At 48.7% G+C, this 23,139-nt stretch overlaps 1 protein-coding gene across 1 annotated transcript in view; it reads left to right on the plus strand.

Moving 5' to 3' along the window:
* The window catches only part of SMCHD1 (structural maintenance of chromosomes flexible hinge domain containing 1), a 1,955,900-nt gene that overhangs the window by 838,860 nt on the left and 1,093,901 nt on the right, over positions 1 to 23,139 (plus strand). Inside the window, exon 28 of the mRNA XM_085605822.1 lies at positions 20,627 to 20,745. Within this exon, the coding sequence (XP_085461948.1) occupies positions 20,627 to 20,745 (119 nt within the window). The remainder of the gene's footprint in view (positions 1 to 20,626; positions 20,746 to 23,139) is intronic.

Below are 23,139 nucleotides of genomic sequence, written 5' to 3' on the forward strand. Positions count from 1 at the left end.
CGCAGACGACGCCTAGCGACGCGCAAGGGGTATTGCTGACAAAAAATCTTCCGGATCCAGTCTGACGCCTGGGGATATTCTAAGGTGAGGAATCTAACTAACTAATGTTTCTTACAGATACATCGTTACCGAAGGTAAGTAACTTGTTCATCTAGGGTTAAGGTTCTCCTTTTCAGGCCCCTAGATTTTATTTTTGGCACCAGTGTCGGTCTTTTGCATGGCTCTGCGTTCCTGGCGCGGAAAGCTATGTACAAGAACTGACGTCAGCGCGCGAGGTCGGCGTCTAAGTACTCCGACGACGTCATTCCGGCGCACGACGCCGACGACGGACGCGGAGCCGCAGACGACGCCTAGCGACGCGCAAGGGGTATTGCTGACGAAAAATCTTCCGGATCCAGTCTGATGCCTGGGGATATTCCAAGGTGAGGAATCGAACTAACTAATGTTTCTTACAGATACATCGTTACCGAAGGTAAGTAACTTGTTCGTCAAGGAGAATACCAACTACAAGGGGAGTGAAGCAGGGGTGCGTGTTGGCCCCCATGCTTTTTAACCTGTTTATGTCAGATCTTTCTTCAGAATTAAACAACAGTATTTCACATGCACCCAGGCTAGGGAGGCTGTCACCCTCCAACCTACTGTGTGCTGACGACGACGTGCTAATTAGCCGAATTCCAATCGGGCTTCAGCACCTGCTAAATACAACTGTCAATCACGCTGCATCTAACGGTTTACCCATTAACCTAGATGAGTCAAAGATTATGCGTTATAACCCGAAAAAGAACACAACTGGGTTTCACTGGAACCTGGCAGGTGCACCCATGGAAGTCGTGGCAGAATCCAAGTACCTAGGGGTGACACTTGACGAGAAAGGTACTTTCAAACCACAAAAAGAAGCCATGAAACGGAGAGGAAACTCCATAGCAGTGGCTCTAAAATCTCTGAAACTTAAAACTGCCGGGCCAAGCTTTCACCCCTTATTACAAGTTCTACAAGCAAAGTTAATCCCAGCTATCACTTACGGGAGCAAGTGCCTCAGGGGAAAAGATGAGGATACCTTTGAACAAACTGTGTTGAGATCAGCAAGAATAATCTTCAGCCTACCAAATTATGTCTCTCCCGAACAAATCAGGCTGTAGCTTGGTCTTCAGTCGCAAAAAATAGCTCGAAATGCCGCTTATGTGAAATGCTGGTTTAGGATCAGAAGCTCCGATGAGAATTCACTGAATTCCTCTATGGAAAGAGATAAACTCAAGCAAAGCCTGCACCCCAAGAGATTACCTGACCGCATCGATAAATCGCCTAGGCCTGAAGAAGCTCTGGGTAATAACGGGAACGCAGAACAGCTTCAAGTGTCTGGTGAATAAGACAGCAAAAAGGCTGTCAGTACTAGAGGACAAAGAAGCGCTCTGGGGAAGGTCTCACGGTTGGTGGGTGCTGCAGAGTTATACAAGTCCTGGCCCGCAATATTATCTTAGTGCTGGCTTCAGCAGGAGACTAAAAGAGAAATATCTCAGGTTTAGACTAGGAATTTTTCCTGTCCTCCCGCACCTTCCACCATGGAAGCGATCTGCAGAAATAACTAAGTGCCGCCGTTGTTGGAAAGCAGAAGAGAGCATCATGCATCTACTATGCATCTGCTGCGGACTGGACTCAGAACTACGCTTGTTTTTTAAATCAGTCTTTAACATCAAGAGGATAAGAACCTGCAGGCAAGTAGTGAAGGCTTGCTTTGGAGGAGGAATAGAATAGCTTTATTGTACAGTTAATTAAAACTTACAATGTTAAAAACTTCTGTCATAAAAAATCATTAAGCTTATTTTACACATGTATTATTAGAGTAAAAGGAAGAAGGTGTTTTAAACCCTGTAAAATCATCAGTCTCTGTTACGTTATCTGTATAGTCCTTCTCTGAATTTAAAAGGTCAGTGTGACTCTGTGTACCGGTGCGTGATTTGGCTTGACCAGATCCTTAACAGACTGTTCCATTATTTGATTGACAAGCCGTTACATGCTGTTTTTCGCTGTGAGATATGGCTAGCTCTTAAGTCTTCTGGTCCCTATGTCAAAGTACTTTGTTAGTCTGCAGTTTAGCTGGACCTCTTCAGGATTAAAGCATATTTTCACACCCTGCCTGCAGCTTGTTATGCCCTTTTGGTTCCATAATGTTCGTAGTAGGGCGTGCCTTATATCCATCAGGTTTGGGCAGATACAGATTATGTGCGTTAAGTCCTCCTTCCCTGTTCTGCAAAGACGGCAAAGATGTTCTTCTGCTCCCCTTTTCCAAGGTGCGAAGTGAGGGAGGATTGGTATGATGCCGAAGCGCAGATTAAGAAATGTGTCTTTTGTCTTCCACGTGAGACCCGTTTTCAGGTAATCCTGTGGTTTAAGAGCTTTGTAATCTTTCAGCACAGCCCATCCATTTGCCCTCTTGGCTAGAGTTTCTTTATCCTCTATGGATGATATCATTTTAGTTACTTTTGTTATCACCTTTTTGAAGCTTTTTTTGTCTATGGATGACTCCCAGAGGTTGGTTAATTCCAGTGATTCTAGTAGGTACTTCTTGGCGGGTGAGTTCAGTCGAGTTGACAGTTCAGTCCAGAGGTGGGCGTTTAGAGATCCTTGCTCCGCACCTCTGATTTTGTGCCAACTTTTTATGTAGGCGCCTTTTCTCTCCACCGTTTTTCTCTGTATACCAAATTCGAGGTGGATTTGGGCAGGGGATACGTAATTCGGCAGGTGAAAGATTGCCCTGTATGTCCTGCTGACTATTTTATCTAGAGTGGTCGCGTCTTTACCTTGCATGGGTTCACTACCGTATGTGAGCATTAGCTGTAGACATGCCCTGATCACCTGTAGAAGGGGATCCAGTGATCGATCGGGGAGAACTTTCTTCAGGGGCTTTATTGAGAAGTAAAATGTTGTGCCCCTCCGTTGGATGGCCTCTAGTTGGGATTTAAAAGAGCCTCTGCTGTCTAATAGTACACCAAGGTATTTATAGTTGGTAACTCGATCTAGCCTCTGTCCGTCCAGGAACCATGCAAGTTTCTTTGTTTTATTATAATTCACTGACATAACTTTGGATTCATTTAAGTTAATCTTTAATGCATTGTTTATTGACAATTTGCTTTGGAGGAAGAAACATACAGTTGGCATGCCGGTTTGTACAATTTATGGGGGCAGTAGAGAAGAAAATGAAGAAATCCCGCGCACCATAAACAGCTCCAATCAAGGGCATTCCCTGGAATTGACATTCTTTCACTGGGGAAACGCCTGATACAAAAAGTTTCCCGCTCACTACATTGAGAACTACTGGGCACCCGAGAGGCCACGGACCTGTTTCATCTCTATTATAGAAATGGATCATAACCCTGATAAACAATACTATTAATTTCGCTACTTTTAAATATAAATGTAACTCATAACCTCTATTAACTTATGTTTTCATATTACAAGGAAAGACCAAAGCTCATCAGACGAATAGACATTCTGTCGGAGCAAGGCACAAGCCACCTGAAAATGAAATGCTGGACTCGGCCAAACCTTCCCATATTTATTTATTTATTCCTTTTTTTTTTTTTGCTGTTGCATAAATGCTAAAATTGTAGTGCACTTTTTTTTTTTTTACAAACTTTCACCTTGAGCAATTTCTTTTTGTAAAAGTTTTTATTAACTTATTCAATAAAATTACTTACTTACCATGTCACGCAATCTGTAATGGCAGCCTGCATGCAGTTTGTATTGGGGTCCCTTAGCATGGCATAGTACATGCTGCAGCCCTTAGGGACCCTCTTTAGTACCCATGCCCTAGGCACCAGGGGTACCATTTATTAGGGACTTACTTGGATGCAAAAGTGTGTGCCAATTGTAACACAATTAGACCTTGTTTTCAGGCCCCCGTTACGCGCTCACAGTCCAATGCTTCCTGGGTCGATAATTCATCCTCTGGAGTTCCCCGGTGCTGTATGGCAGCGATTGGCAGCGGGTTGAAGATTTTGGGCTGCTAACTTGCCCCATCAGGCTTCTCAGCTGTTGTGCCCTGGTACTGACCAATGGAGTCTCTTGGCTTTGTAAGGGCTCTGGAGAATGCTTTTTCTGGAGCAGGCATAACCCCCTCTCCTTTGCTAGCCAGCAGGTGTAGTTCACACCGGTGCAGGCTCTCTTTGCTGGTTTCCATGGTGCTGCAGGGCAGCCCTTCTTCAGTCCTACTTCCAGTCCACTCTAGATCTTAGTTCGGGCTGCCCTACTTATGTTCAGAAAATGCGCTCAGTGCAGAATGTGGTTGGTAGCCAATTGGCTACCAGGTTCCACCCCACCTGATGACCATTTCCTGCAAAGTGCGGCATCCGAGCTTCTCAGGATGCACCATTCTGCCCACTTCAAACATGGCAGGACCCTTCTCCTGGCGTATTGAGCTCCGAAGCCCAACCCGGAGGATTGACTACCAGGGGCTACGAGCCCCGGAAAAAACGATTTGGCAACTGTTTTTCCCTCTCCTGGTTCAACTGCCAGCCTGTCTGCCTAAACAGTAGAGCAGCCTCTCGCGTAAGTGTTAACCCATTTGAACCTTCAAAGGCGGCTTCTCCTCTGAAGCTTGCCTTTTGGGCAACACTAATGTGGCTTCCTGCAGTAGGGAGGTGACACCTCCTTCCAGAGCAGCCCCATTTGTATCCTTTCCTGGGAGTCATTTGCCTGTCTTCCCAGGAGGACAGAAAGCTGTATCAGCCACAGGACCCCATGTGCAGCCAGTATGGGCACAGGGGGCTGGAGGCAACAAAGTGACTGCTTTGCTTAAGTTGATACCGCAGCTTGTTACATTAATTTTGACCTGAAAATCAAGTCGGAATTAATGTAACGAGTTGTTTGAAATCTTGGATGACCCACTTTACTTGCACAATTCCAGAGTTATCACAGCTGAGGGGCCTGCGTGTAACTCGGTGCTCACCAATTGGGCGACGGAGCTTACCCATAGTAAAACCGTCAGTTTACCGATTTTAATATCAGAACACATAGAATACACGTTCTGTCTATGAGATATGTTGCACCCTGCCATAGAACTCGTTAGGCCTGCCATAGGGGTGACTTACACGTGTACCGGAGGAAGTCTGGCTTTGCCATTGCTTTAAATGGCAAAGTCGGGCCAGCAGTTAAAACTGCTGTTCCAGTCTGCAATTGGCTGACTGCAAGTCTTGTTCTATTTGTGTCCCACCCAGGGTGGCACAACCAGTGCCACAATACATGCTCTGTGTAACAATTACTAAGGACTTAGAGATAAGTTAGCTCAGTCAATTGGGTAGAAGTTTTTCGTCAGCAGTACCCCTGGGCGTCGAAAGGTGGCGTCGGTTGGCTCCGCGTTCGTCGTTGGCATCGTGGTCGTCTGGATGATGTTGCGGTAGCTACATAGACGCCACCCTTGCACGCTGACGTCAGTTCATTCTTTTCCGCGCCAGCCAGCGCAGATCCAGAGCGAGCAGTACCTCCAGTCACTTTTTGACTGACTTTTTGCTGACTTTTGTCAACACCATTGGAGTCTTTGACTCCTGGTGCACGTCAGGGATGCCCGGCTTCAAGGCTTGCGGTTCCTGTAGCCGACTGATGTCAGTGACGGATCCGCACCGCGTGTGCCTGTTCTGCCTGGAGCGCGACCATGACCCCAAGTCATGCTCAGACTGCCGGACCATGAATCCGAAGTCTTTGCGGGAGCGGTCCCGAACCGTTCGAGGTCCCGATCGCATGGGAGGTGGAGGGACGGGTCGCTGAATCATCATTATTCTTCTTCCAAGTCTTCGCACTCGGGGTCAGGTAAGTCGAAGCACAAGAAGAAGCCGAAGAAGCATTGTCACTCTTCGACTTCTCCCCGTCCGTCGGCCGAAAGCGGCGAGGGATGCGGGTGGTGCCCCTCCCGCGGCTCCTCATGCAGAGCCCGAAGGGTCGACTCGGGGCTTCTCTCCCTTCCCGGGACCTAAAGCGACCCCTGCCCAGCTTTGCCAATTTTACTAAGCGATGCATGCCGTCTTTGGGCAGCCAGACTCCGCCGGCGCGCCTTCGCGCCCTGCAGACTCGGCTTGGGGTCCCGGGCCTTCGATGCCAGAGGCTTCAGTCCCAGCGCCGCAGGGTCACCTTGGATCCAGGCCTGGATCGGCGCCGGTTGACCTAGTTACACTTCCCCTGGCGCCGATTCCATCGGCACCATGTCCGCAGTCGACGTCGACCGTGTCCCCAGCCGACGTCGACCGTGTCCCCAGCCGACGTCGACCGTGTCCCCAGCCGACGTCGACCGTGTCCCCAGCCGATGTCGACCCCGGCCTCCACCTCGATGTAGACGTGGAGCCAGACCGGCGTCGACGGGTACTTTTGTACCCTTGTTCTACCCTGGCTCTTTTAGAGTAGGTTAGTAGCCAGAAGAAGGTGAGGAGGACTAGGATGGGTCTGGCGACCCTTTAGCTGACCAGTTGGGCTACAAACCGGACTGGGGCCCCTGCTATCGTTTAACAAAGCCCTCACTGACATCTTTTTATGCCCCTAGTCCAGGCCCAACAGAGGGGTTCCTGTGGATAGGATGATTGCCCGACGCCGGGTGACCCCTCTTTCCTCTCCCAACACCCCACTCCTGAGAGCTTGTTGGTCCAAGCCTCCACCTCCAAAGGCGCATTCCCTAACGCACCACCTGATGGGGAATCCAAAAAGCTGGACCATCTTGGGAGGAAGATGTTTTCTTCCTACAGCTTGGGCATACGGTCGGTAAACACCGCATGTCTGTTGGGCCGTTACACCCACTCCGTGTGGGATAAGGTGGCGCAAGTGCTGCCCCAATGCCCGGAGGAGGCCCGGACCGTACTCTCCTGTGCAGTTGCCGGAGGGAGGGAAGCAGCAAAGTTTACCATCCGCTGTGGACTGGATGCCGGCGACTCACTAAGCAGGGCGATTTCCACGTCGGTAGCCCTGCGAGACTACGCCTAGTTGAGGTAGACTGGTTTTTCATGGGATGTCCAATCCACTCTTGTTGACATGCCCTTTGATGGCAGTCGCCTATTAGGCGACAAGGCAGACAAGGCGCTGGAGCGCTTCAAGGACTCTCGGGCTACGGCCAGGTCCTTGGCCCTCTCCAACACTTGTCCTGCGCAGTCTGCTTTTTTCCCCTTTCGTGGCTACGGAAGGGGTGCCCCGCCCAGGGCCGCAGGCCAGCGCAAGCTGTTCAGCCCCTGCGCGGCCAGGGACGTGGGAATCAACGCTATGGTTCTGGGGGCCAGCGGGCGGGCCAGTCCACCACAGCCCCCTCTGACGCAGCCTCCAAACCCCTCTAGTCTGACATTCCAGGGCCACCAATCGCCAGCGTGCTGCAGGATTGGCCATCACCTCCCCCACTGGCGCACCATCATGTCGGACAGGTGGAATTTGCAAATAGTCCGAAGGGGCTACTCCCTCCCCTTCAAGACTACCCCTGCATCCATGCCACCTCAGTACCATCGCATGTGGGAGTATCATCTGGCCCTTCTCAAACTGGAAATTTCTACACTCTTGGCCAAGGGAGCAATCGAGCGAGTTCCTGTCCCAGAAGTAGGTCGTGGTTATTATTCTCCCTTCTTTCTGGTGCCCAAGAAGGACTAAGGCCTGCGTCCTATCTTGGATCTCAGGGACATCAGCCGCTTCCCCTGGAAGGAGAAGTTCAAAATGTTGACGCTAGTTCAGGTCCTGTCTGCCTTCGACCCTGGAGACTGGATGGTAGCGTTGGACTTGCAGGATGCTTATTTTCACATCCCAGTCCTGCCGGCTCACCGGCGTTACCTGCAGTTCACGGTAGGCCACGAGCACTTTCAGTTTACAGTGCTCCCATTTGGCCTTACCAGCACCCCTCGGGTATTCACAAAAGTGATGGCGGTGGTTGCAGCTCATGTGCGCAGATCAGGGTTCCAGTCTTCCCCCTATTCAACGACTGACTGTTGAAGGCGGGCTCGCTCCAGGCTGTCATCTCCCACCTCGAGACTATGGCCGAGCTCCTGCATTCGCTGGAGTTCTCGATCAACGTGCCAAAGTCACACCTGACTCCCTCTCAGAAGTTCCTCTTCATCGGAGAGGTTCTGGAGATGATGTAGTTCCAGGTCTATCCTCCCAAACAGCGAGTCCGGGATATTCGGGCTATGATTCTGATCTTTCAGCCTCTATCCCGGGTTTCGGTCAGGATGACCCTCTGGCTACTGGACTTGATGGCCTCCTACATCCTGCTGGTGGACCATGCCAGATGGCATATGCGGGCTCTGCAGTTGAACCTGAAGTTCCAGTGGGCACAACATCAGGGGAACCTGTCCGATTGCGTCCATATCTCGGGAGGGCACTGCACATCAATTGCAGTGGTGGCTTACTAATCCATGATTCGGTCACCGGCAGATCCCTCTCCCTTCCCCAACCAGAGTTCACAGTGGTCATCACTTTTGGGATGGGGCGGCCACATGGGGAAGGCTGAGATCAGAGGCCTCTGGTCTCCAACGGAGTCCGGGCTCCATATCAACCTTCTGGATCTTCAGGCGATTCGTCTAGCACTCAAAGCATTCTTTCCCTCTGTCCAGGGAAGAGTAGTGCAGGTGTTCACGGACAACACCAATGTCAAGTGGTACTGCAACAAATAAGGCGGGGTGGGATCGTGGACCCTATGTCAAGAGGCCCTCCGCCTCTGGACATGGCTTGAACATCAGGGCATTTCCCTGGTGTTTCAACACCTGGAAGGTTCCCTGAACGCCAGGGCGGACGAACTCCGCCTCAGATGCATAATGGATCATGAATGGCATCTTCACTCTGAGGTGGTGCAAGGACTCTGTAGGGAGAGCCTTGGTTGGATCTATTTGCCACTGAAGGGAACGCGCAATGTCAGCAATTCTGAGCGTTGGAATTTCCAAGGCGGGACTCGCTCTGCGACGCTTTTCGTCGAGAGTGCAGTTGCGGTCTTCTATACGCCTTTCCGTCTATACCACTTCTGCCCAGAGTGCTGAAGAAGATCAAGCGCAACTGGGCCCAAGTCATTCTCGTGGCTCCGGATTGGGCATGAAGAGTCTGGTATCCCGAGCTGCTACACATGGCCATCGTTCCTCCGATCCGACTGCCTCTTTGGGAGGATCCTCTGTTGCAGCAGCAGGGGACGGTCCTCCACCCGAAACCTGTCCAGCCTCCACCTCCTTGCATGGAGATTGAGCGGTGGCAGTTGACGTCGTTTGACCTGCCTCCCAAAGTCTGTGATGTTATCTTGGCAACCAGGCGTCCCTCCACTAAGACTGTATACGCCTGTAGATGGAACACCTTTGTGGCATGGTGCGCAGCAGAAGTCTGTGGATGCTCTATCTGCCCCTCTTTATGAGGTTCTCTTGTTCCTCCTTTCTTTGGCCCAGCAGGGCTCTGCTCAGGGCACTATAAAGGGCTACCTCTCGGCCATTTCAGCCTTTCTTAGGCTTCCTGATCAGCCTTCTCTTTTCATGTCCCCTATTGTAATTCACTTCCTTAAGGGCATTACTCATCTTTTTCCTCCTGTTCTCTTCGTAATGCCCCAGTGGTACTTGAACTTGGTTCTTACATATCTTATGTTCGCTCCCTTTCAGCTGCTTCATAACTGTCCTCTCTGGCTTCTGCTTTTCTGGTGGACCATCACCTCTGCACGCAGGGTGAGTGAGCTCCAATCTCTTTCTTCAAAGCATCCTTTTCTGACTGTCCATCTGGACAAGGTTGTCCTTAGGACTCGTCCATCCTTCCTTCCCAAAGTGGTTACTCCTTTCCATATTGGACAGACCATCACTTTGCCCACCTTCTTTCCACCTCTGCATCCTTCCAAAGAGTAAGAGAGGCTCCACAAAACAATTCCGGGTGGATGACCAGCTCTTTGTTGGCTACGTGGGCGCAAAAAAAGGCCGGGCCGTGCAGAAACGGACCATTTCTAGATCTGTTGTTTTGTGCACTAAAGCTGGTTATTCATTGGCAAAGAAGGAGCCTCCAGTGGGGTTGTGCGCCCATTCCACCAGGGCAACGGCAGCTACCACTGCTTTGGGACATGGAGTTCCCCTTAATGACATCTGTCAGGCAGCTACGTGGGCATCGCTGCACAAGTTCACTAGACACTACTGCCTGGACAGCCAAGTCCGGAGAGACGGCTTCTTTGGCCACTCTGATCTCCAGGACTTCCTGGTGTGAACTTAGTTTGCAGACCCACCTCCGGGGTTGGTATTGCTGGGGTATCTATTCTAAGGTAAGGAATCTGTCACTAACTGTTTCTTTCAGATGAACAAGTTACCTTCGGAAACGATAAATCTGTAAGAAACATAGGTTAGTTATAGATTCCCTACCGCCCCACCCATCGTCCCCTTTCTGCGAACTGACGTGTAGGGTTAAGGAATTCCTTTCAGGGCCCTTGTTTTGTGCACCAGTGGTCAGTGTCTTGCATGGCTGGTGTGGAAAGTCGTGTACAGAACTGACATCAGCGCGCAAGGGAGGTGTCTATGTAGCTATCGCGATGTTATCCCGGCGACCAAGACTTCAACGATGAACGCAGAGCCGACCGACGCCACCTTTGAACGAGCAGGGATACTGCTGACGAAAAAAATGTGGGATCCAGTCTGATGCCTGGGGGGGAATTGTAAGGTAAGGAACCTATAACTAACCTATTTTCATTTTTTTTACAGATATATTGTTACCGAAGGTAAGTAACTTGTTCCTTAGTTCCTGAGGCCAACCTCCTTGGAAGTGAAATTTTCCCCAGGTTCCTTGACGCCCATGCCGACTCCATTGACGTTGGAGGAACCAGTCATTCTCTTCGACGTCATGTTGGTGCCAGTCCAATCTCGACTGACAATGTAGCAAAATCCACACAAGGCATCACTTCCTCTACTGGACGTTCTTATCCCTCAAGGGAGACACTCCACCTTGCACTTCCACTTTGACACTGATTCTGACTATGACCAGGTGATACCGATGACAATTGGTACGAAGACTTGAAGGAGGCTAGGGGCCTCAACGCTTTTTTCGAAACCACCCCTTTTTTCCCCTCCTGCATATGCCACAAAGAAATCCACCGATTGCCTTTCCTCCCATTTTTTGAGGCTTTGATAGACACCCCCCTTGTCAGCCGACAAGTTGCCAGGCGCCATCGTCCTGCTCTGTGTGACCCTGCTTTCCTCTCACAGCGTCCTTAATTAAATAACCTTATTGTTCAGGCCTCCACAACTTGGTCTCTTGCAAACAAGTTTCCCACCACTCCCCCTCAACACGTGGAAACATTTGGAAGGAGGGTCTTTTCCTGCAGCAGCATGGCCCTTCGCTCTGTCAATGCCGGGTGCTTGTTGGTCACATGCCCTTTGTGATTCAGTGGCTCAAGTCCACCTGGGTCTCCCTGACGACCTTTGCCCTGTCCGGGCTCAAGCAATTCAGGATGGTCGTGGTGATGTAGCCAAGTTCACGTTGTGGCTTGGACACCCCCAATTCCATCGGGCAAGGTATTAGCAGTAGTGTTGCCATTCACTGCCTTGCATGGCTGAGATCCACTAGGTTCTCAGGCGACGTCTAGTCCTCCCCGATGAACATGCCCTTTGACAGAGCTCGCCTTTTCAGGGACAAGGCTGATTCCACTCTAGTGGTTTAAGAGAGTAGGTCTATAGCTCCCTCTCTGTCCTCTCCTCACAAACTGCACCAGTTTCAGTGTTTCTTTTAGGATTTCGGACGAGGTACCTCTTACCACCAGCCTGTCTAACCTCCTCAGGGGACTCCGCAATTTTGCGGCCGAGGTGCCCACCACCCATGCGGCCAGAGTCGGCATGCTTTCCAGTCCACAACTCCCACTGCAGCCCCACTTGCCAAACCTCTTTAGCATGCCCTTGACGGAGCACGGCTTCCCGGTGGTAGACTGAATCCTTACCGGCCTGGCAGGATATCACGTCAGACAAGTGGGTCCTGCAGTTACTGGCTATAGGGGGTATGCACTCATTAGTTTCTTCACTGCCACACCTTCCAACGTCTCCCTATCAGCTTACTGAGGACCATCTGTTCATTCTGCAGCCAAAAGTACAATCCCTTCTGGCCAAAGGGACAGTTGAGAGGGTGCTGGTGCCAAAAGTAGGTCAAGGTTGCTATTCCTGCTACAGTGTGGTGCCCAATAAAGACCGAGACCTCCGGTTTATATTAGATATGCGCCCACTCAACGCCTTTCTCTAAAAGGAGAAATTAAAGATGCTCACTAGGGCCCAGGTCTGTTCTGCCCTCGACCCTGGAGACTTGATTGTGTGGATTTGGACCTGCAGAATGCCTATTTTAATATTCCCATCCTGCCGGGTAATCGCCTCTACCTGTGGCTTTTGGTGCGACATGAGCACTTCGACATCACCGTGCTTCAGTTTGGTCTCACTAGTGCCCCTTGGGTGTTAACAAAAGTGATGGCAGTGGTGGTAGTTTATCTTGGGAGATCTGGGGTGGCAGTTCTCCCCAGACTTGACTGGCTGTTGAAGGTGGACTTGCCCCAGGCAGTTATGAGCCACCTCCAGACTTAGTTGAAACTACTGTCATTGAGGTTCACTATCAACGTGGTGAAGTCGCACCTGGCTCCTTCTCAGATGCTCCCCTTCATCTGAGCCATTCTGGACACTTTTTTGTTCTGTGTCTTCCCCCAGGAAGTAAAGTCCAGAACATTCAGGCTATGAGCCAGATGTTTTAGCCTTGGTCCTTGATTCAGTGAGATCAATTCTGAGACTCCTGGGACTGATGGCCTCCTGAATTCTGATGGTTTGGCACGGTACAGGTGGCATATGCGGGTTCTTCAGTGGGAGCTGAAGTCCCAGTGGTCCCAGCATCAATGTTCAGATTTCAGAGAAGACTGCAAAAGATATACAGTAATGGTTGCTGGATGGCAATTGGGTCAGCGACAGACCCCTCTTCTTTCCCCAGCCAGAGCTTACAGTAGTGACTGTTTCATCGCTTCTGAGTTGGAGCTGCCATCTGGGGAAGGTGAAGATTAGAGACCTCTGGTCTTCAACCCAGTTCCAGCTCCACATTGTGCTGCTGAAGTTGTGTTCTGCTGTAATTTCGTCAATTTGTTATTTTTGTGTTCATTGTTTAAGGATCGGTTTCTCAACCCTGACCAAATGTTAGACCGCTTGCTTATATATATATAGGATGACTCAATGGTCTTTAATAATTAGCCTTACTAATATTGATTCAATCTTACTTTCCTCTCATCTCAGCTTTCTCTCTATGGTTTCCCTTTGCATGAAAGGGTCGCACTTTCACCTCCTTAAGCTACTAAGGGTGTTTTTACCAATAATAGCCATTTCTTGAATTGAAGCTATGCCCTAGGTAACTTCATTTGACCAAAGACATCCCTTAATAGCTCTCCACTCTCACACCCCAGGCTCAACCATTTAAAAAAAATCTTTTTATTAACATAGCTCATCGCAGTCAAGATTACAGTACAATGTTCAAATAGCATGAGATAGGTTGGCAGTGCATAATACAATGCAGCGCCAGCATGACCCAACGTCAAAACAATCAAGAGGAAAACCCCCCACCCGGACCCATCTCTCTCTTTCTTCAGGGCCCCCAGATCCTTCTCCATTTTGTATTACTTCCCCTACTTTTGTAGATAGTTTCCTCCGCCCTCTGACACCAATCGAGATCTCGTACCCACTGATCCCATTGCGGAGGGGCCTGCGCCCTCAAGCACTGGCGATATTTCTTTTTGCGACACCAGCAGCCAGCGCTGTGAGAAGTTGGCCTGATGTATGATGTCACTAGTTCTAGTGTACACCTTATATCAGTCCAAACAACCCTTATGGTGATTGGTTGTAAAGTCAACCTTATAGACCAGCTATCCTAGTGGTAGCATGGACAAGAGCAGTCTTAGGCTAAGCTCTGAATGGCATGCGAAGCCAGCTGTGATACCATATATAATCCCTTGAATACCAAATGAAAGGACACCACAACAGATATATATATAAAATAAAGTGTATTTATTCTAGTCAAACCCTCAGCACTCTTTATGAGATTAGAGGTAAGTACAACACAGTCTTATTTAAGCATACATTAAGTCACACAGGTAAGTAATACAGTTAGGCCCTAGGGGCCACGCAAACCATATACTAAGTAAGTGGTATAAGGACCACTGTCACGGAAATAGGATAGGCCTAGGCCTAGGGAATCGCTGGGGCCACACCACACTAGCAACAGTTAGGAAGTGGGAGGCCCACGGGATTCAGGTGCAGAGTGGAAACACTCACGCGAAATTAACAGTTTAAGGACACTTCTGAAGCAGCTAGAGAGTCGAGACTCGGAAACTAGACCCTAGGAAAGTCACTACCCTTGTGGGCACCGAAGTACCCAAGTTACCTAGCCCACGGACTGCGGGTGCATAGGTGTGAACTTGCGTCGGGTTTCGTCGTGGACTTCTATGGATGCCTGAAGGAAAGTTGCTGACAGGCAGTCAGTGAAGAGTGTCCGGTGGATCCCAAGGCTGGGATCAAGAAGAGAGGAGACCTGCAAGCAGAAGGGACAGAGTCAAGGTCACTAGCCAGTGACCACGTGGAACCAGGAAGGAACCAGGCGATGTCGTGAAGATTGCAGGTGAAGGTGAAGCTTGTCGCTGCAGCCACGGGGACCAGGAGACGTCGAGGACGACCAGGACCAGGAGGCGAGCTGTCCCACGAAGGCTCTTGCTGTCGGCGGCGTCGAAGTCGAACTAGGACTCACCAAGCCTTGGCAAGCGGAACCCACGAAGAACGGAGGACATGCTTCTGGTGCAGACCAGGAAGGTCTGGGGTGCTTCTCTTTTGCAAAGAAGCGGGAGCCAGTCTGGAGGAGCCAAATCAGCGGTGTAGATTTCAGGATGCGTCGTCACAAACGCCACTAGCCAACGGGCAAGCAACCGGACAGACGCGGCAAGCAGGAAAATGCAGAAGGGCCCCACGCAGGACTCGTGGAGTGTGGGGGGCTGATCTTCGGTGCAGATGGTGCTTGGGGTTGGGGCTTCTCAATCCCCGGTGCACAACTTCGAGGGTACCTCAGAAGCTGCGCTGGAAGATACTCGCCACTTTTCACAGGTAGCCGGTCCCACGTCTCTCGTCGCCTCCACGGATCTCAGCTCGGCTGTGGATGGGGATCAGGGTCGGAGAAGTCTGGAAGTCAAGGCTCTGGTCGGGCTCTGCAGTCGGTCCCTCGTAGAACTTCAGCAAAGCAAAGGGTAGTCTCTTGATGGTGCCTGTTTGCACAGGGTAGCCACTCCTTGGCCACAAGGGAGATTCTTCAGTCTTCTTCTTTCGTCGAATGTCGAAGGACCAGAGTTTCTGTTCAAGTTGCAGGTTCAGGATAATCTAATCTCCTGGGGCCCAGCTACCACTCTTATCCAAATCTGGGGGGCTGGGTTACCTGCTAGGTCACGCCTTATGGGTGGGACCTGGGAGGGGGGTGGTTACACCCCCTTCCCTTTGTCCAGTTTCGTGCCAGGACTGGGGCTGGAGTGCCCCAGCACCGGTTTGAACTGGACTATGCATGGGACACCTTGTGTGCCCCAGGCATGTCTCATTCCTTTCAGCCCTCCCTGCCCCAATACACTAAAGTCTGTCTGGGGAGGTGCTAGCACCTCCCCAAGCAGGAAACCTATTGTCCAAGCCTCCCTTGCCGGGACCACTCCCAGCAGCAGGAGGTCAGACTCGTGTCTGTGGCAGCAGCATCCATTTTGTGATGCTGAGGCTTTGGTTAGAGTTAAACAGCAAAGTAGGATTTTAACATGTCTCTCCCTCTAGAAGGGAGGAATAATATCCTCATCACCAGAAATGGTATGGGGGTATTATTCCAAAGTGTTAGACACCTTACACGACATGTTTTGATAAAGCCAAACCATAGTTACCATAACCGTTTAAGATTATAAGGCACTTTAAGAGTATATGGTAGGCTATATCATAGAACAGCTATAAGGACATGGTTCCGAAAGCTGCAGACAGGCTCAGCATATGCTAGAGCACCATCTCACATGTTACCAAGCACTCTGCCTCCAGGATTGTTAAGGCCTGCCATAGGAGTGGCTGATAGGTACACATGTGTCTATATATAAGGTAGATATAGATATACTATTTCTAAGCAAGGGGTGATTACACGACCTTGCCCCAGCTGAGTGATCAGCCAGTTGTGTCTGATTGGAAGGCCAGACCAGGGGTGGTATAATACATGCTGCAGCCCCTGGGAGGCCTAGGGTACACCTATGCCCTGGGTACCTAGGGTACACTGTACAGGGTCCAATAAGGTGATCCTTACCAATTGTGTATGTACCTAGGGTACATGGAGTCCATTTTAAGGAGAGAGCAGACAGCCTGAGACCCTGAATGGCAGGATCTCAGGCCAACTAAGTCAAAAAACCAGCTAGACACTAGGCAAAAAGTTGGGGGTAACCATAGTCAGATATCCACCTTCCTACAAGCGCAAGCCAGAGTTCCCCATATCTGGTCCAGTCAGTGGCCCCCTTGATCATTAACAATAACCACCTGGGTTCCCTCGGTAAGGCTCAACCTTTTTTGAAGGAGCCTTCCATCCTTATGTGGGATTGTGGTTTGTTTTTTTGCCCCTCGGATACACGTGACTGTGGTCATGCTGTCGATCACCCTTGTCCGCACGCGCGTATTAATCCTTCCTGGTCGCGCTCTAGTGTTCTCAGTGATCCGGAAAATGATGCGTATGTGGAGTACCTTTCCTTATCTCCACACTTCTGCATCCGGCTATAAAGTGTACATTGTGCAGTGACAGCAGAGCTCCCACTCGGCGTCCCGATTCACTCGGGTGGAAATTATTGTTGCTCACCGAGGCCATCAATTAAGTGATTTCTAGCTCACTCTCTGGTGGAAAGTCAAGACCAGGAGTTCCATTTGATTGTAGAAGCTGTCTCATTGTTCCTTTAATTATAGGTCGCCGCCACAGTAGTCCAGCCGGCAGCAATCTTGTATATGAACTATTGTGATTAACTCATACCACTGCAAGTGACACCTACACGTCCTCATATGTGTACTATAGTTTTAAATTTATCCTGTTTTCACTCATTCCAAGTCTGATGCCGCTCGATACACTCATCAAGTAAGTGTGTCATCATCTCACTATCTGGTGTTAATCTGCAACCAGGAGTTCCATTCAGGAAAAGGTTTATTCATGTCTCCATTTACCGTAGGTCTCTGGCCCGCTAGCCCTCGTGGCAGCGTTTATGGAATAGGGGTTTCGCACCTATCCCTTTTCATTCTGGCTCCCTTGTTAGATTTGGTGCTCCCCCCAAAAAGTGAGTTTTTTCCATTTGTCCCGGAGCTCCCCGCTCTTCACTAGTAGTAGGATGGAATATCTTATCTCAGCACAATACAGGGCTTGGAAGTCTAGATCCCAATTTACAAAGGGACCTCCACCAGTTCCCTTCATAGAATCCCCCCTTAGGTATAGTCCTTATCTTTCAACTCGTTGGAACTAAGCCCCTTGGCTTTGTCTGGCAGGATGCCCACCTCTCTGTCTTCTTCTGTCATGAAGGGTTAAGCTTCGTCCCTCCTCTTTTTTTCTGTTCCCTTCTAACTGCTACATACAGAGTAATTAGGAGTACCATAATTTACCCACTAGGCAAGTGTTTAATGATTAATAATCAATAACTCTGCAGGTTCCACCGGGTTCTTCAAAACTTTACCCCGTCGTTGTTTTTAGCTTGCAGATACTACGTACTCACACACCTTGTCCTAATGATGATGATTTCAATTTTATGAGATGGAAACGCCGTCGACCACAGATCAACTTGACTCTGTTTTTATTATATAGCCTCTTTTGTATTGCGTATTGTAGGGTTTTCAAAATTTCTTTAAGATCCCATGTGTTTTTAACACTCTTGAGATCGTTTGGCGTTCATAAACCTCTATTTTTTCTAACAATTTATTACCCCAGGTTCTCAAATTGTTGGGTCCCATTGTTTCATAATATACACTCCCTAAAACATGGGAAGAGTGGCTTACACCTGATTGGCATATTTAATTTACTTATAAAGTCCCTAATAAAGTAGTCCACTATATACTACTTTACTAGGGACTTTATACCCAGGGCCGGAAAATTAAATGCTACTAATGGACCTGCAGCATTTATTGTGCCACCCACTTAAGTACCCCCATAAAAAATGTCTCAATCCTGCCATTGTAGCTTGTATGAAGTTTTAAATTTCCAATTCGACTTGGCAAAATAAACCCATGGCCAGGCTTAAAGCTCTTTTTTTTTTTTTTAGAAATACGTTGCCCCTAAGGTAGGCGCTAAACAGCTGAAAGGAAAAGGTGCAGTGAATTTAAAATGTGGACATGTACTTTTAAGTTCTACATGTCCAGCAAGTGAAAAACTCACACATTTGTTTTTCACTACTTAGAGGCCTGCCACTTCAACAGGATAACATTGGGCAACCTTATTACATTTATTCAGTGATAGATTTTGTCTGGTAGCAGGTTGAAATATCATGTTTGGTGTCTGTGGAATTGTAATTTAAAAGCCTCAATAACGGTGGACTCCAGTTTTATGTCACAATTCTGAAAATGGCACTTTTAGAAAGTTGGCATTTTTTTTGACCTAATCATTTGGTGCATGCAGCCTGTTCCTGGATCACATGGCTAGGTGTATCTGGCAGTTGGCCTTTGTGTATTCCTCCCAGACAACCACACTATAGAGGGACTGTGTGTTGACAGGGTGGCTCATCCAAGCAGGATGGGTGGCAGAGCTGGGCACAGCCCCACTTATAATTCATAAACATTGCCTCAGCATACACACAAAGAACTTCACACTAGCTGTCACCAGTTATAAACATAGGACACTAAGACCCACTCTTCAGTTTACCTCTGAAACTGCGGAAGGACTCTCAGAGGACTTCCCTGCTGCCTGAAGTCTGCCTGTGCCCTCACAAGACTGCCTTGATACTTGAGACCTGTTTTTGTGCTTGACCTAGAACCCCCCAGAGTGAATCCAATGACTAGTTTGCTGGCTTCCTGATCAGAGCCTCAGGGAGATAAAAGGCTCTAACCATCTTGAACCCGCAGTTCGACACATCCAGAGGAGCCCTGACTCTCCCAAGCAGTGCCCTGCTAGGCCTGGATCCTTGGAAGTGGTGTTAAAGGCGTCCAGAAAGCCAAAATCCAAAACTTGGGACTAGGAAAATATTCAGCCAAAAGTGTCCTGAGAACAGAGAGGAGACCAGGATCTACCTGCTCACTGATGTGCCTTGATGCATCGCTGGTCGACCTGACTACACTGTAGCTGTAGCTCCTGCCATGTTCTTTCTCCGCAGCAGCAGGTTCTGTTCAGCTGCTCCTCGCAGAAGGAGTATCTGTCCTAGTGGAGCCCTCGTCGGCTACAACCTGTGGCTTTGTCCCACTGGAGATATTAGACTTCCATAGGAGAGACTTAGTCCGAACATAAAAATCTTTACCGTGACTTCGTCTAGTGGCTCCCTGCTGATGACGCCTCCTCCTTGTTCACGCCGATCTTTACCTTCTCAGCAGTTTTCCTTTAAAACCTTTTCTGAAGGTAAACGGGCACTAGGCCAATACACTTTGTTCCTTTGCTTCATCGCAGTCGGCCATAATTTTCAACTTTGCCCCGGTCTTGCAAGACTAGATGTCATAATTTTGGTTCTACTGATTGCATTTTTGTTGTTTTGGTGTCAGAGGACATTTTAATAAATGATTTATTTTTCAAAATTGGTGTGCAATTTTTCTTGTGTTGTGTTTTCTCTTTATTACTGTTTGTGTGCTGCATAAATACTTTACACATTGCCTCCAAGGTAAGCCTGTTTTTGGACCAAGATACCTGAGGGTTAATCATAGGCTAGTTTAGGGATTTTTGTGGTTCACCCTGACCAGCACAGTGGCTTTTTCTTGAGAAGGGTTCATTCCCCCCTCAACCAACGACCCAATTTCTCAGAGAAGATATGTGTAAAACGAATGCAATTACTTCTCCAGTGCTTCTGGACTCAATCCTTCGGTGGCAGGGAAATGCTCCAGTCTTGTTGGTCATAAGAAGAAGGGACTTCCAACACAAACAATAGAGAGGGTCTTAATGAGCCTTTTAGCATCTTCAATTATCTTGCAAAGAGTTATTGGAATATATCATAAATAGTCACAGTGTACAGAATAGGAGGTAAGAAAAGGATAATTAAAAAATGTGGAACCTGTTTTGACTAAACTTTGTATATCCCTAGCCACTGCCTCTCCTAAATTGGGCCTTTACAGTTGACAAGACATGCTCTAGTTTTGCTTTGGTGTGCTGCATTGCTGCATGGCCTATTATTCTATGAAACATTGCATCTTCCCCTTTGGATCTCTTGTTCAATTATTCTTACTGGTAGATAAATTCTCTGTTTTGGTACCATTGCTGACTTACCACGGTTATGCTTTTGTGATCAGTACTCTAAACTTATATCTTGGTTGCCTGTTGTCAATATGTCACCCGCTTGGTAATACCCTTGTTCTATTGATGTCTCTGTTGAGAATACTTTTTGTGCCAGCATTGACATTAATTTTCAAACTTTTTACTTCCTACTGGATTTGTAAAACGTGTTGTATTGGAAATTAGTTGCATAATTTTGCAAGTGATTGAAATGTATTCTTTACTTTTTTTTTATTAGATGTAATGGTTACAGACCAGCATGGGAATCACATTAAATCGTTGGCATCATCATGCGTAGAGTCATTAGTAGTATCAGGACCTGGACTCGATAAATCTAACATGAAAGTGTTATGGCAGGTAAAAATTGGTTTTGAAAAACAGTTTACATTTAACTACTTATTAATTGTTGCTTACTGCTTAATACATTTTCTTTTTTTCTGATGGATACGTCCAGCATCAGGTTCCTCATCTTTAAAATATTTCCAGATGCCAGACTGGCTCCGGAGATGATTTTTTTTTTTAAACTGTACTCTCCGTGCCGGTAATTTACATGGTTACTCCCCAGTGGCTGTGTACCTCTCTAGAAATGACTGAGCAGAGCTGGATGTAGCGATACATCTACTTGTTAATTTCAGTTTCTTTCATGATTTGGAGCTTTGCTCCCAACTTTCTCTGTTTTACAGCAATTCCAAAATGTATCCCAGACAGTGTCCAAAATATGATGTCGCCCCTCCAATCCGAAACCAGTAGTATTCAAGGTGTGCCATGAGTGCAGAAAATAGATGTCAGTTACAAACTGTCATGATGTGCTAGTGCTCGGTCACAACTCAGACATGCAGTGTGTGCCCTCATGCCCCTAAAGCAATTAGGAAGCTCCAATATGAAGCTTTGTTACGAAGTATAAGTAGAGGTTGTATTTGAAATATAGCTTCCAGTCTAAGTCTTGTAGCTGTACTTGGTATCCAGGTTGGTTCCGCTCGTAGTCCGATTGTTGCTCAAAGACTTCTGGTAAGGTGCATTAAAAAATGCACCATAAATGCAAGAAAGCCAAGCAGGATTTCCCCCATCCTGCCACTTGAAATCTGGTGAGAAGTTGGAAGGGTGTTTATCGAAGGCTCCGGTGTCTACTGACTCCGAACTGGTCCCACAGTGCCCAAATTACCTGGACAATATTCAATCCCACTGCAAGTAGCAGCCTTTAAGAAGGCTATGCTGCACATTTTCAAGACGTCCCTTATCCAATTTTGGGTCACATTAAGCCAGAGTGGGTCCCCAGTTGGATTTTGTGCCATTGGGCTCTCCCTTGACTGTCCCCGCAGGCCATGTTTTTGGGCCCATACTGAAGCTGGACCAGGCTTCTACTCCTGCTCAAGTGTCCATGTCAGTTCCTTCAGTGCTGATGCATACTCTGCCAGTAAGTAACTAAGGTACAGCCTGTGTGTGTACAGCCAGACATTCAGCCTCTGCGTCTCTCTTGACTCCAGAACTAGTAGTAGATAAAGGCCCTCTTTGGCTCTGCCGCTAGTGCACTCCAGGGCATCCTTAATGTTCCTCATGACTCTGATGATGAATAGGAGGCATATCATCTGTTCTGCTTCCATTACACTGCTGAAGGGCTTTACTTAGACTTGCAAAATGCCAGTGGGCTAGACCGAGACAGAGCTGGACACACCACCTGATCCATCAGCAGCAAAAAGGGACTCTTTTACTGTAATAGTACGAAGAGCAGCACCAGTACTAGACTTGGCAATTGCCTACTCTGGAAAACAAAGCCAATGTATTGACTGAAGTTCTTCACTCAGGACCAAGTAACTCTGAGCAACTGTTGCCATTTAAAAAGGCTCTTTGGACACTTTCATGGCTACTTGGTCTAAGCCTTGCTTATCCCCGTCAGTCAACAGGCTTGTGGCCATATGGCATACATCCTCTCCTGTCGACCTTGATTTTTTTAATGAGACACCCAATGCCTGAAAGCCTTGTGGTACAGGGACCCACAAGTCAATCCAAATGCTTTTCCTTCAACCATCCCCCTATCCCACAGAGATTGAGTTGAAACATATATCTGATAGAGACTACTAGCTGCCGATTCCTTCACGTAGAAATATCCCCAGGCGTGAGACTGAATCCGGAAAACTTTTTGCCCAGCATCCCTACGCGCCGGGGGGGACAGCATCACGCGACTCCGCCCAGGCGTCGTCCGGGCACGTGACGTCAGCGAGGTCACATAAGTCCCGCCCCGGTGCGCCTACCTCAGTTTTTTCCTTTTCCGCGTGCAACGCGGATCCGGTTTGTGCTCTGGGCCTGTTTAGGCCTTTCCCTTCTGCTATTGCTGTGTGTGTGGGAACAGTGTGCGAATGCCTTCAGGCTTTAAAACTTGTCGTCGTGTGGCCACGTCATGTCGGCGACGGATCCTCACCCCATCTGCATGTGGTGTTTGGGGGAGCACCACGACTCCACTGATTTTGTAGCATGCCAGCAGATGGAGCTGAAGTCCCGGCGTGAGAACCGTATGAAACTTCTGTCGGCTCGGGTGTCCAGGTCGGTGTCGTCATCTCGGCCGGCCCCTGAGGAGGGTTCTCGGACCCGCAGCTTCCCTCGCCGACTTCGACCTTCTCCCAGGTCGCAAGTGCGCCGCTCACCTCTGGGTAAGTGTCGCAGTTTGTCCCCGAGGGTCAGGTTCTGGCCTGACGGGGGCGTGGGCTCTCCGCGGATGGTGCGGCCCTGCGCGTCGTCCCCTTATCTGCCATTTCC

This window comes from Triturus cristatus, chromosome 5_1 (assembly GCF_964204655.1).
Source record: "Triturus cristatus chromosome 5_1, aTriCri1.1, whole genome shotgun sequence".
Lineage (NCBI taxonomy): Eukaryota > Metazoa > Chordata > Amphibia > Caudata > Salamandridae > Triturus > Triturus cristatus.